The 14,455-nt window shown below is 37.9% G+C and overlaps 1 protein-coding gene across 2 annotated transcripts in view; it reads right to left on the bottom strand.

The window, feature by feature from the left end:
* The window catches only part of ADAMTS2 (ADAM metallopeptidase with thrombospondin type 1 motif 2), a 314,797-nt gene that overhangs the window by 25,316 nt on the left and 275,026 nt on the right, over positions 1-14,455 (bottom strand). For both annotated transcript variants that reach the window (XM_070739160.1, XM_070739161.1), the window contains exons 12-17: positions 12,814-12,989; positions 11,939-12,072; positions 9,407-9,530; positions 5,114-5,194; positions 1,029-1,192; positions 510-666 (exon numbers count right to left, since the gene is read on the bottom strand). In XM_070739160.1, the coding sequence (XP_070595261.1) occupies positions 510-666; positions 1,029-1,192; positions 5,114-5,194; positions 9,407-9,530; positions 11,939-12,072; positions 12,814-12,989 (836 nt within the window). The remainder of the gene's footprint in view (positions 1-509; positions 667-1,028; positions 1,193-5,113; positions 5,195-9,406; positions 9,531-11,938; positions 12,073-12,813; positions 12,990-14,455) is intronic.

Below are 14,455 nucleotides of genomic sequence, written 5' to 3'. Positions count from 1 at the left end.
ATACAAATCTAACAAATAAATAAATAAATAAACAAACAAACAAACAAACAAACTAACTAACTAACTAACTAACTAACTAACTAACTAACTAACTAACTAACTAACTCTTTTTCTAGATGTGCAGCATGTTATGAATAATAGACAGCAATAAATAATCCCCATGGAATGTATTTTTCGACCTATGAGCTAAACTTTTCCCTATTAAAATGTAACTGAAGATGTCAACATCTATTGATTCATAATAAACCATTACACTTCGGATAATCTCACAAAGACTTGATGGATAATTGTTTGGAAAAATCAAATGGGCTGCAGTGAGTGAATGAATTACAGTACCACCTGTAAAAAATTACAGGTGAGCCTGTCAAGTCATTTTAACTTCATGGATTCCTGTCTCAAATTCAGCTATGATGAGCCACATTAAACCATCACGCATACTGAAAGGCATAATTAAAATCATAGTTTTTCATTACAGACAGAAAAGTCAAAGCAGTCATCAGCATCTTTACCTCCTCCACAAGGTTTTGAGCACTGGGTCCATTTTTTCAGAGCCCATTCATATGGTACAGGATCTTTCAAGACATTGTTATCATCAACATTTAAAGAATCTTCATGGATCATAAATTTGTATGTCAACGAAATCTTCCCATTACCATGAGGGATTACCTAGTTAGACAAATAATGTATATCTTTTCAGGAATATCATTTTAACATCACTTTATAAATCTCTTCAGAACCATATTCCAACCAAGATTTAGGCTTCCACGATTCTCTGGTTTTGTTCCAGGTCCATGGTCTCTTAATTTTGCCTATGCCACTCTGCCAACCACATTCCCCCACAAGATCCCCAATCTTGTTGTCTGAAAAAAGGGGAAAATCCGTATCTCTAGCGTTTTCATGAACGAGGCAACATATATAATTGGGAGGCACAATCTAGATTTGGTTTTCATCAACCAATTCCTTAATTGATACTATATATCAAATAAAGGGTGCATGATTCACTATCGCATGGTCTTCAAGGAACTTACCAAAATGCTAATGCCATGACGTAAAGGACCCATCGTTTGAACCATTTCCCTGTCCTCATCATTCCGATATTCCCATTCTGCACCCATGTGGATGAAAGTTTTGGAGTCTGGCACGTAGTTGTTTTCATTTAGAATAAATTTTCCTGTTTCTCGGTTCTTGATCGCTAAAAAAACCAAAATAAGAAATATGAAGTCAAGAGATATTTGGAAGCTTCCACTTCCTTCTCACCCCCCCCCTCCAGCAAGTAAAGAAACTAGAAGTCACAGAAGTTATGCTTGCTTTATTTACTTTACTTGGATAATTCATCAAAAAGTATCACCAGGAAAGTTTCTATAAACATTTTAATATTAACAAAATAAAATTTGCTAAAAAGCAACCAAAATATTCTATGTAACCACCAACCCCATTCCAAAATTTTAAAAAAATTGAGAAACAAAATTGAACGTTCAACAAAATTGAACGGGTCCAAAGACGGGCTACAAGAATGGTGGAAGGTCTTAAGTATAAAACGTATCAGGAAAGACTGAATGAACTCAATCTGTATAGTCTGGAAGACAGAAGGAAAAGGGGGGACATGATCGAAACATTTAAATATGTTAAAGGGTTAAATAGGGTTCAGGAGGGAAGTGTTTTTAACAGGAAAGTGAACACAAGAACAAGGGGACACAATCTGTAGTTAGTTGGGGGAAAGATAAAAGGCAACATGAGAAAATATTATTTTACTAAAAGAGTAGTAGATCCTTGGAACAAACTTCCAGCAGACGTGGTTGGGAAATCCACAGTAACTTAATTTAAACATGCCTGGGATAAACATATCTCCATTGTAAGATAAAATACAGGAAATAGTAAAAGGGCAGACTAGATGGACCATGAGGTCTTTTTCTGCCGTCAGTCTTCTATGTTTCTATGTTTCTAACCTTTCTTTCTTATCTATGACAAAACTGAGAATCCTCCATTTCTAAGGCTGTATCCAAGTTTCTATAGCAAGGGACCCCAAACTTGACAACTTTTAAGATTTGTGGACTTGTGGAATTCTAGAAGTTGAAGTCCACAAGTCTTAAAGTTGCCAAGTTTGAAGACTCTGTTCTATAGTCAGAAATTGTTTGCATTCCTTCTTTTCTGCCTTGAGAAAAGAGCAACTGTAGTTCCCAATCTCCTACCAAGAGTTTTGGAAAAATGAAAGATGGTTGGCTCTGGCCCAGCTCCTGCCCCAAGGAATGTGGAGGTGGATGTGGGGGAAACATCCACATACTACAGGTCTGTTTTGCTCCCAATAGAATCTCCCGACGAAGGCCCCTCTGACGAAGGAAGCGTGAGTAGCAGGGAAGAGGGGAGTTTGACAGACAGCCCAGGAGGAGATCAATCATCCTTATCATCCCTGGATTCTGAACAAGAACTTATGACGGACCCACATATGCGTAGAGTGATGCATAGGAGAGAACAACTGAAGGATTATTACAGGAGATAAGTGAGGCCACCTGTGGTTGGGTGGGGCTGCTGTAATTAGTGAAGTGGCTTTGTACAGATTCGGACACGTAATTGCGGCTTTGCTTGAATTGCTTTATTCCAACATAAACATAACGTTAATACAACAGTCAGTATTCAACTGTCAAACCTCCTCGGGGTTTCCCTATTTAACTACCAGCTGGCTGAGGAACGAACCAATGATTGTCCCTTATTTTCTCCGGTTGCTAGGTTACCGCCCCTCTCCCGGTGCCCTTTCCTGTTCTCATAACACTTCCTGTATGGAGCCTCTCTAGGCATCTCCTGTCGTTGGTACTCCCGGACATAACAATTAGTGCTACAGATAAAAAGAACAGCGTGCTGGTTTAGCCTTGTGGAAGTTTATCTGATTCATAGTTTCGTCAAGATCATGGTTTTGCTGTTTCCCTGTTCAAGACCATGGGTGGACTTTCTGGACTTTGGAATTGGACTCAATTTTCCAGTTACTGGGTGAGAAATTGGATTGCATTTAACCTGTGCCTTGTGTGTACCAGAAAATCCCTTTGACATTTAAAAAGGGAGTTTTTTCTGCTTTTTTGATGATAAAGACTTTTGGTTTTCCTTCTATCATGTGGTGTGTGTCTTTTTGAACTAATTACCCTGTAATTATAGGCGGTTGGGACACGCCGGCAGAACAAACAGAGCCATGTTGGTTACACCGTAGCCATATCTATACTAACTTCCTTTCAATGCCCCACCCAGGATCATTCCTCATCCCCACACCCATAGGTTTGTCACGTGGACCAGTCTAGTTGCAGGAATTCCAATGACCTCCTTTGTACATCTGCCGGTGCAGAAGAAAGGATGACCTTGGATCTAAGAAAGGAATTTGTTGTAGCTAGTAACTTTCCCTCTCATGCAACCACCCCTCCCAGACTACCCATGATCCTACTCACTAACTTCAAATGATGGCTTTGGCCTGACATAGTGTACTATGTGATTCTAAATGTAGTAGACTATGAATTATATTATAATTCACCTTAGACAATAGTACAAGGCTTGTTGTACTATTTGTACCTAAGGCTTGTTATATTTCTTGAAACATGGCAGATTCTTCCACCTCCTCCAAACTGCAGTTTAATGAGCTTCAAATTGGCTATTCTCTGATAATGTATAACATATTGATTGCAGCTGTATGGGTCCAAATTTGTAGGCTTCATTATTGGCCGATTTAAAAGAAAAAAGGGAAATAGTTTAATTTGAAAGACAGAAATCCTCAAATAGAGTCAATGACCAAAACCCACTTATATTAAATATGAGAAATCTTTTCTCCATGAAAGGTGATTTCATTGTACCAGGCTTCTTTGAACATGAGAATTTTACACGATTCCCCCTCTTTTCATATGCAACTCAGCAGCATTCTTTATATCTCTCTGCTTGTCACAGCTAAATTTGCTGGCCCACTTCTACATGCGCAGAACATTTTCTCTTTCAAAATAATAGCCAGACATGACAGCCTCGTACACTTACTGCTCTCTTTCCTAACTGCTTCAAGATTCATTTGTGTTGTCAGCATCCATATGTTAATCAGGTTTACAAAAACAGAAGGTTTACATCTTGCTCATGGTTTTTCAGAAATGGTTTGCCTAACGTAAGGAGTATGTCTGTGCAATGAACATTATTAATCCCAGTCAGCTGCAGAGAACAGCAATTCATGAAGCATACCTCTTAAAACAAAGCTTGGATGATTCATAGAAAAGTTACTAGGTCAGTGGACATGAATTTGCTTCTAATTAATTACAGCCTACAAGACAATGCCTTTTATTGATCCACTGAGCTGTAAAGATTGAGAGCTTAAATTGTTATTGAAACTTTGCTTGATTGAATGTTCTTGCTGCAGCTGGCTTAGAACTAGAAAGAAGGACTAAGCAAATAGATGCTGGAGATATAAGCAAAACACATCTGGTGAATCTGATGCATAGGAAATGTGGGCTCTGTGGCAAACATTGTTTGCACAATTATATTGAGTGGAAAGGACAAACAACTTCTTTAGTTAGTTAGTTTGATGCCTGACTCCCAGTGATCCTGGGTATTTATTATTTCAAAACCAGGTTCTAAGAAAGCTAAACATATTATTTTAAAGAGCAGGGAGTAAATTACTTAGTATGGCGTATTTGTGTAGAGATTTTGTTTCTATAAATTCCTCTCTATACAACAGAATTTATCTCACCACCATTTCTACAACAAAAAAAGGATCTGGCTGGAAGCAAATACATTTCTAGATTGCTTTGATTAAGAGAATACAATGTAAAATATTGTATACTGGAGTTCTCCAAGCATGAGTTTTGAACTGTTTGGACCAATTTCACTGCAAAACCCAAACACCTCAAAGAATTCCAGCAATTAACGTAACATGCAAACATGGAGCTACCCATATTTGCTACTAGTTTGGTTTGCAACCGTAAAACTGATTAAAATTGCTCTGCCCAGCTTCTATATCGTTGCATTGGAGCTATTTTATTTCTACAAACAGGTTCCATGATTCAATTAAAATATATTTTGTAACCAGAATAGTATTTCAACTAGTCATGAAAAGCATATTCATGAGCAAATGCTGACTAAGATGCAATATGATACATACCAAGATGATGAACAGTAGCATCAGATTCTTGTATAAGTAAATGCCTAGCACCAGCTGGAATGTCAAACATTTTGAGATACCCTGCAAGAAAGCATCAAAACTATTAACAATAACTTTTACAAGCAAAATAAAAAAAATCATGAATATTTGCTGTTACTATTACTTTATACTAGATGCTATTTAACTCCTTTTTAAAAACATTTTTTCAGCTGCAGAATTGACTTAAACCATAATTGCCAAAGATTGGTAGCATAGTTTACTATCAGAAAATAGATAAACATGAGCAATCTTTGCTCTAAAACTGGTTTCATATAGTTGTTATTGTTCTTTGCACATCATGTTGTCCACTGAGAAGATTTTCTCAATCTTCCCTACAAATATTCCAGGTAACCTATAGCCATGAAGAAATTTTCCCGTTTTAACTTGTGAGTTCTAAGCCACCTTTTGTTTCTTTTCTAATGAATATAGATGCTTCTTCTCAAACCCAGGTGTGTTCATTTGAGTTTACGGCATTTTAAAATCATAACATACTCTTAAAATTAAAACATAAAGAATAAAATTTAAAAGGGACTTTTCAGATAAATCTAGTCTTTTCTGTTGTTCAATGCTAGGATCTACTATATATCATCTTTGACAACTTACTTACTTACTTACTTACTTACTTACTTACTTACTTACTTACTTACTTACTTACTTACTTACTTTATTTATCTGTCTGTCTGTCTGTCTGTCTGTCTGTCTGTCTGTCTGTCTATCTATCTATCTATCTATCTATCTATCTATCTATCTATCTATCTATCTATCTATCTATCTATCTATGGATCTATGGATCTATTGATTTGATTTCTATGCTGCCCTCAGGGCGGCTAACATCAAGGAAAGAAATACAACATCTAGAAATATAACTAAAAACATCCTAAAACCCCAATTGATAAAATCCTAATTTCTTAAAAATGAGTCATTCACATTCATCTAATCATGCATATAAGTTCATTTATTGCCCGGGGCTAGATGTTAAACTTAGTGGCCCCAAGCCTGTTGGCAAAGGTGGGTCTTTAAAGCCTTACAGAAGGCAGGGAGGGTGGAGGCAGTACAAATCTCTGGAGGGAGTTGGTTACATAGGGTTGGGGCCACTGAAGAGAAGATTCTCCCCATATGCCCCGCCAGGCAACATTGTTTGCTGACGGGACCTGGAGAAGGCCAACTCTGTGGGACTTAACCGGCTGCGGGGATATGTGAGATGGTCCTGTAAGTAATCTGGTCCAAAGCCATGTAGGGCTTTATAAGTCATAACCAACACATAACCAAATTGCATTCAGAGGCCAATTGGCAGCCAATGCAGTCGCAGAGTGCTTGCGAAACATGGGCGTATTGGAAGGCCCATGACTGCTCGCCTGGCTGCATTTTGTATCACCTGAAGTCTCCGAAAGCAATTTGATGCAGACTCCACTTGAAAACCTGCAGCATGGGGAAACCCACTACTTGTGGCTTTATGACTTTTACTATCAGGAAATTTCTAATATGCAGCCTTATTTCAGCCAACTGATCTTTATCCTAGAGACAGTTTCAGCACATTTCCAAATGACTGCTTTTTTAGATATTTGTAGCAATAGCAGTAGCTTTAAATAAATATTCTGCTTCATAGTGCTTTACAGCCTTCTCTAAGTGATTTACAGAGTCTGCATATTGTCTGCAATATCAAACTCCTGGCAGTGGGCAGAGTTAGCCTACAATACTATATTCTAACTACTGTGTCACCATGGCTCAGTGTATCAATAGCCTATATTTGTAGCTAAACATTTACAGCTCTTCAACCAATAGGATTAGCTCCCTGAACCCTGATCATCCTGGAACTCCTTTAAAAACCCCTTAACCCCCTGTTGCTGTGTCATTTTTACTCTGCAGCCTAATAGCACAGAGTTTAAAGGAGCTCTAAAAACATAGAAGTGATGTTCCATATTTATTGTTGAGAAATTTCAATCAATTAAATAAAATGACTTTATTTCCTGTGATATCTGGTTTCCCCCATCTCCTCTTTGTAAAACATGGCAAACTGAAGATGTAGAGAAACTAAACAAGAGAATAGAGAGAGATAGGGTGCAAATGCATCACATACAATTCATTCCAACCTAGGCATAAGGCTTTTGTAAAAATAAAATGGAGTAGCTCGATAGAAATCATCTTGCATTCCTGGAAGAATAAAAGTGGGAAACAAAGTAATGGTTATAAATACAGCAGCATTTGAACCAGACTCAAAAGAGATAGGTAATTCAGAGTACACAGTGATGTCCACATTACATCTGTTGGCAACTCTTTAAAGACAACAAGGAACCAAAAGCTGTGGTGTGCACATCTCTGCTTGCTCCCAATTAACTTTGCCTTTTTGAATCAAGATCACTGCACAATCTTAGTCCTTTCATCTAGTTTAAAGGCTCACTATCCGCTTTATTCCTAAACATGCAAGGTTGGATAGGGGAAGGAAAACTGCCATTTTTTCTTTTAGAGAGAAGAACATTTTATGCATTGATCTCAGCTTATTTGTTCCATTCTGTCTTTTGGCTGTTGTCCAAGTTGAAGGACTCAACTTTTTGACAAGATTTTTTTTTTTGCCCTCCCTGACAAATAGACATAATGTGAAATGGAAAGATTTTGCAAGTCTGACAATAACCTAGTTTAGAATGAACCAATCAAGAAAGCAGAAAGTCTGAATATATCCAACACTCTGGTTTTAAGGATGAGCTATCAAGACAGAGAAGTATTTCAGCAGGGGCCAATGGTGGTCTGAATGCAGTGCTGATTTGCTTTCCTTTAAGACGTCATTTAAAGAGTTGTAACAGTGGTCAGAATGGAAGGACAGCAGACTTGAAAAGGGACAAAGATACATAAGTAGGTCTGAAAATATTTATTTCCCCCAGTTTGGGGGTGGTGGTGTTATGGATTTTTCTTTGTTTTGAGTTGGTAGTGGGACAGTTGATAGATGCTCCTCAAAGGTGTTGAGAAATGTATATGAAGATACAGATGTCGGTGTCTGCATTAAATTGAGGCTATTGTCTGAAACTCACTTTTGGGGAGTCAGATTCAAAAGACTCTTTCTGAGCAGACTTACATAGGATTCTGTTTTTAATGGCTTGAGTAGACCAAGACTTTATTACATGACAACCACTAATGGGTTCCTACCTGTTTGGCCCAATTCGAGCAAACCAGTAGCAGTGGCAGCAGGAGGCTGAACATAATCATGAAGCTTCAGCACATGTGCAAAAGCATCGCACACACACTTGGTGTGCGTGCACTCATGTTCCCAAACTGGTAGCAAAGGTAAGTGAAACCCACCACTGACAACAACATGTCTCAGACACATAAATTAGGCTGTTCTTTTTATATTGATTTTACTTAAGAAAAAATATTTCCATCAGAACTTATTCCTGTTGTGGTTGGCTCTGGCCCAGCTCCTGTCCCAGGGAATGGGGAGGTGGATGCAGGGGAAAATTCAACATGTCACAGGCCTGTGTTCTTGCTGACCGAATCAGATCAGAGTTTAGGTTCCTCGGACGAAGAAGAAGGTGGGAGTGACTTGGCAGAGGAAGGCTTGGCACACAGCCAAGGCAGTCAATCTTCCTTATCTTCTATAGCTTCAGATGATGACATGTTGGACCCATGCAAACGGAGAATTATGCATAGAAGAGACCAAGTAAGAACATATTACAGGAAATAAGGAAGGCCACCTGTGTTTGGGTGGGGCTCCAGTAATTAGGGCTGCTGCTATAAATAGCAGCAGCCGGGTTTGCCCATTGTGGAAGAATATCTGTTGCAGTTTCGTCAGGAATCTTGTATCCTGGACTTTGTTGCTTTTTCATGCCTTTGAAACCAAAGCAGAGCAGCGTGTTTCCCTTCATTGGAAGAAGAAGGGGTTGGACTCGATGACCTAACGGTCCCTTTCAACTCTATTAATAAAATAAGTTACTCCACAGCTGCTGGCTAAGTATTTAATGACTGCTTAAGGGAAATTGTACAGACTATCTGGTTGTTTTGGGAAGAGTGCTCTTTACAATACAAAAAGAGTGCTTAGTTTATTTTGACTTTTGTGATAAAGAACATTGTTTTGAATTTTCAAATGTGTGCGTGTCTGAAATTTGTATCCTTGAATTTTCGGGAGGCTCCTGTCAGAGAGCCCGACAGAACAATTCCAGAGCAGCCTTTGATGCAGCATAGGAAATATGCTGAAATTCTTGAACTTCTTTAAAATTAAACACATACTTTTCTGGGGCAAGGATATTATATTTAAATAAGAACAACCTTGTTTCTTGGGTGCCTTGGAGAATGTTCCTTTCACCACTTTGCAATGGGTGTTGTCTCCACCACACACACCACATTTATCTTCTTGCTTTGATGAGCCTATTACTTTGTCACAGCCGACTTTCTGAAACCAAGAAAAAAATCCATTTGTTTTTTTTGTAAGAGTCTTTTTTTTGTTTTGAAAGATAACTAGATCAGGATATTTAAGTATGATATTCAGAACTAAAATATAAGCATGTTCCTGAAATAATATATTGGTCATCCCATGGGGCCTTATTTCAAGAACAGAAGAACTCTCTTCAGTTTAGATATTTTATGTTTCTCCCCACATCTATTTTAAATAGTGAAAATCATAAGCCTAGTGTTTATCTATAATCTCTGACAAAATAACACCAAGAAACTCCCATATGTTTCTCTTTTTCTCTCTCAATTTAAAGACATCACACTTCAGTAAGTTACATATCACTGAAATGAGCCGAATACAAGGTTTATTTAAAACAGATAACTTGAAAACTGAATGATAGGTATGGTTTTCATTAAAAATTGCTGAAAATTGTATCCAAGTGTATCTAGAATTATTGTATCACACGGCAAACAATAAATATCTATCTTTATCTATATCATGGTCACTTCTCTTGGGTTATATAGATAAAGCTACCCCCCCTCCCAAAAATCATGTATGTGGTGGCTGAAATTACCACTGGAAGATGTGAACAATTCATTAGCTAACATATATTCTTTCTAAATACTGTTCTTATGGAACATTCCATAATTTTATAAGAGCCATGGTGGTGCAGGGGTTAGAATGCAGTACAGTAGGCTACTTCTGCTGACTGCCAACTGCTTGTAATTTGGCTGTTCAAACCTCACCAGGTTCAAGGTTGACTCAGCCTTCCATCCTTCTGACGTGGATAAAATGAGGACTCAAATTGTTGGAGGGAAATATACTGACTCTGTAAACCACGTAGAGATGGCTGTAAAGCACTGTGAAGCGGTATATAAATCTAAGTGCTATTGTTATTCCAACATGCACTAGGTACTAAAATATGAGTTTTAAAAGAAGAGTTTAAGGATTGTGGAACTCATTACCGGACTCAATAGTGTCAACCCCTAACCCCCAACATTTCTCCCTTAGACTATCCATGATTGACCTCTCCAAGTTCCTAAGAGGTCAGTAAGGGGCGTGCATAAGTGCACTAGTTTGCCTTTCATCCCCTGTCCAATTGTCTTTCCTTTATCTCATATATCATATATCATATATATTTTCTTTCTTTCATAAATCTTCTCCTCTATTTTTACATTTATCTTTATATATATTACTACATGTCTATTCTCTTCCTATGTATTTGTGTATTGGACAAATGAATGAATAAATAAATAAATAAAAATAGTCTAGTTGACTGAATCTATGTGAATCTATGTTAACAGAAACATATGTAGAAGCATGCTCAAGAGCAATCCTAAACTAAGTAACACATTCATAACATAGCAGTGGTGGGATTCAAAAGAATTTACTACTAATTCTGTGTGGCTTGGTGAGCGTGGGAGGGGAAGGCTACTGTAAAACTCCATTCCCTCTCCACTCCAGGAGAAGGTTACTGTTTAATCTCTGTTTCCTCCTGATCAGCTGGGACTCAAGAGGCAGAGAATAGATAGGGGTAGGACCAGTCAAAGGTACTATTTACCGGTTCTCCAAATTACTCAAAATTTCTGCTACCAATTCTCCAGAACTAGTCAGAACCTGTTGAAACCCACCTCTACAACACAGCAATTTATTTATTATTTATTTATTATTTAGATTTGTATGCCGCCCCTCTCTGCAGACTCGAGGCGGCAATGTGTCTCTAACGACATAATTTCATTTCCTGACACCTTGACTCTCTAACCTTTGAAGCATTCTACAGTTGTGGAGCACAGCTATTTTGGGGCGGATTCTTTGGAGAATTTTCTCTCCGTGTAAATGACTTTTTCCCCTTTAAAAATGGCTGTAGTTCAAGAAATACTTCCTTTTTAAATCGTTGTTTTCACATATTGCAATCCCCTCCTGAGGATTAAGTTCACTATTAGTAAATACTATGATTTGAAAAATATTCTGCCACTTCCAATAAAATAATAAAGTACTACACATCTGATTTTTTAAAAAAAATCATATTTCAATATCATTTTTGTAGTTATAGAATCTTTATATAAATTAGTCAGGGTAGGGGGAAAATCTAACCCGTTATATAAAGCAATAGCAATAGCACTTAGATTTATAAACTGCTTCACAGTGTTTTACAGCCCTCCCTAAGAGGTTTACGGTATCAGCATAATGCCCCCAACAATTTGAGTCCTCCTTTTATCGACTTCAGAAGGATAGAAGGCTGAGGTGCCGTGAAGCAAACTGCTGAACTGCGGGCAGTTTGCGGTTAGCAGAATTAGCCTGCAATATTGCATTCTAACTACTGCGCCACCACAGCTCATTATAATTTTAATATTACTCTTACAGATATAAAAATGCAAAAAGGAATTCCTGAAACATATATAACCTACCAGGCATTCTCCTCGCATGCAGACACTGTGCAAATCCTTATAGGAACACCGTGTTCCATCATGTACCCATCTTTTCATATATACCACATCATTCGTTTCCTTGGACTCGCAGTAGAGGTGGCACCTTTCTTTAGCTGTAAAGGAAAATATTTGGGTAATTTATCCTCTCATTAGATAATTTTGTAAACATTGATTCATTGGAAGTTTTGTGGTGAAGTCAAAAATGCTAAGCAACTTGTCCAAACAGAAAAAAGTAAAGCCATATTCTAGAAATTGGAATTATACTACAAATACGGGACATTTGTAGTTTCATTCTCACCAGTGTAGCTTCTATGTCAGAGTTCCTAGTTAGCAGAATCACAAAGCCATCTTGAGGATAGATCTGGGAACTGAATATCCTTGCATGGCATGAAGTGAGGCACAACGATTCTGCCATCTTAAAATACAATTCTATAAAAAGGTTTTATTTGCTATTACAGTCAATCATGCATAATATATACATTAATTCAAATAAAATACAATGGATAAACTGAGTGATGCTGCAGCCTATATAATTCCCACTAGGAAGTGCATACTCATCTGTCTGAAAAAATGATCTCCTCTGAAGAGAAATTAGAAGCACATGACAGTGGGGATGAGCAATTATGGCCCCTTTGCCATCTGTGGCTTTTCACTCCCAGAATTCCCAAGACAGCATGGCTGGCTCAGGAATTCTGGGAATTGAAGTCCATAGATTATAAAGGGGACCTAGTTGCCCACTCCTGATCTGAGGGTGAATGCTAACGAATGGCAGTATTTCTCAATACAGGACATTTCAGTTTTTGAAACTGCACTGCTCTGCTAATAATGAAATGAAAAAGACAAATCGTGCGAACCATCAGTATGCTCATATGGAAGCCAGTGATGCTTCCTATTCTGATATTCAAAAACAGGATCCCAGTGCCTGCACTGCTCCTCCCTGAAGTCTTCATCATCATCAGGACAATCTTCGTTATTGCATAGCTGGAACTCATAGCTTGGCCCAAAACATGTGCGGCCTCCATTAGCAGGGCTAGGGAAAAGAAGAAGTGATACTAATGAATGATTCTAGAACAATGATATAATAATAATAATAATATCAATAATAACAACAACAACAACAACAACAACAACAGAGTTGGAAGGGATCTTGGAGGTCTTCTAGTCCAACCCCCTGCTTAGGCAGGAAACCCTATACTACTCCAGACAAATCTTCTTTAAAACTTTCAGTGTTGGAGCATTTACAACTTCTGGAGGCAAGCAGTTCCATTGATTAATTGTTTTGTCAGGAAATTTCTCCTTAGTTCTAAGTTACTTCTCTCCTTGTTTAGTTTCCACCCATTGCTTCTTGTACTACCCTCAAGTGCTTTGGAGAATAGGTTGACTCCTTCTTCTTTGTGGCAACCCATGAGATATTGGCACAAAATAGACAGTTGCATTTTATTGGATCTCTCCAAATATTGGATTTAAAGTCCCATGAACTCCGCTCAGAAAACTTCAAGAATTTAAAGAACTGCAATCCAACAATATCCGGAACGGCACAGATTCTTTATTATAGGCAGTCCTCAATTTATAATCATAATTGAGCCCAAAATTTATGTTGCTGAGTGAGAGATTTGTTAGGTGAGTTTTGCCCATTTTACGATTTTTTAATTTCCACATTTGTTAAGTGAATCACTGAATTAGTAGCACGATTGTTAAGTGAATTTGGTTTCCCGTCAAAAGGTTGCAAGAGGGGAATCACAAGATCCCAGGACAGGCAACCGTCATAAATGTGAATCAGTTGTCAAGCATCTGAATGTAAATCACAGGACCATGGGAATGCTGCAATGATCACAAGTGAGAAAAATCAGTCACTTTTTTCAGTTCCATTGTAACTTCAAACAGGCACTAAAAGTGTTGTAAGTCAAGGACTATCTGTACTTATTTATTGTTCATTTCCAAGATTAATTTCTAATGGTTTCCAAAATCTGAATATATATGAGGTAGGATGGCACAGTTGCATACTCTTAGTCTCAATATCTGCAATATGACCTAATCGGATATATGGATGGATATGAAACACTGAGCATGCACTATATCAGTGTTTCCCAACCTTGGCAACTTGAAGATATTTGGACTTCAACTCCCAGAATTCCCCAGCCAGCGAATGCTGGCTGGGGAATTCTGGGAGTTGAAGTCCAGATATCTTCAAGTTGCCAAGGTTGGGAAACACTGCACTATATAAATGCTGGAATAGTTGTGGGTGAGACACAATGTAGATTGTATGCTTAAGAAAGAGATCCTGCAAGCCAAGCTGGGATGAGGATAAGCGAACCAATGTGCCTTGTCCTAATCTCTCCTTTTAATCGTATTCATTTCATGAATTAATTACCATGTTTATACCTATATCTTATATAATACATGCTTGACAAAATATTTTTTTTAAAAAACTATCCTTTCCCTTCTGCAATTTCTACACAATACACTGGAAATTTTGGGAGTAGACAGAAGGGACTT

Source organism: Erythrolamprus reginae, chromosome 2 (genome assembly GCF_031021105.1).
Source record: "Erythrolamprus reginae isolate rEryReg1 chromosome 2, rEryReg1.hap1, whole genome shotgun sequence".
In the NCBI taxonomy this organism is placed as follows: Eukaryota; Metazoa; Chordata; class Lepidosauria; order Squamata; family Dipsadidae; genus Erythrolamprus; species Erythrolamprus reginae.
The sequence above is the reverse complement of the archived record's forward strand: the minus strand, read 5'-3'. Positions and strand labels throughout refer to the sequence as shown.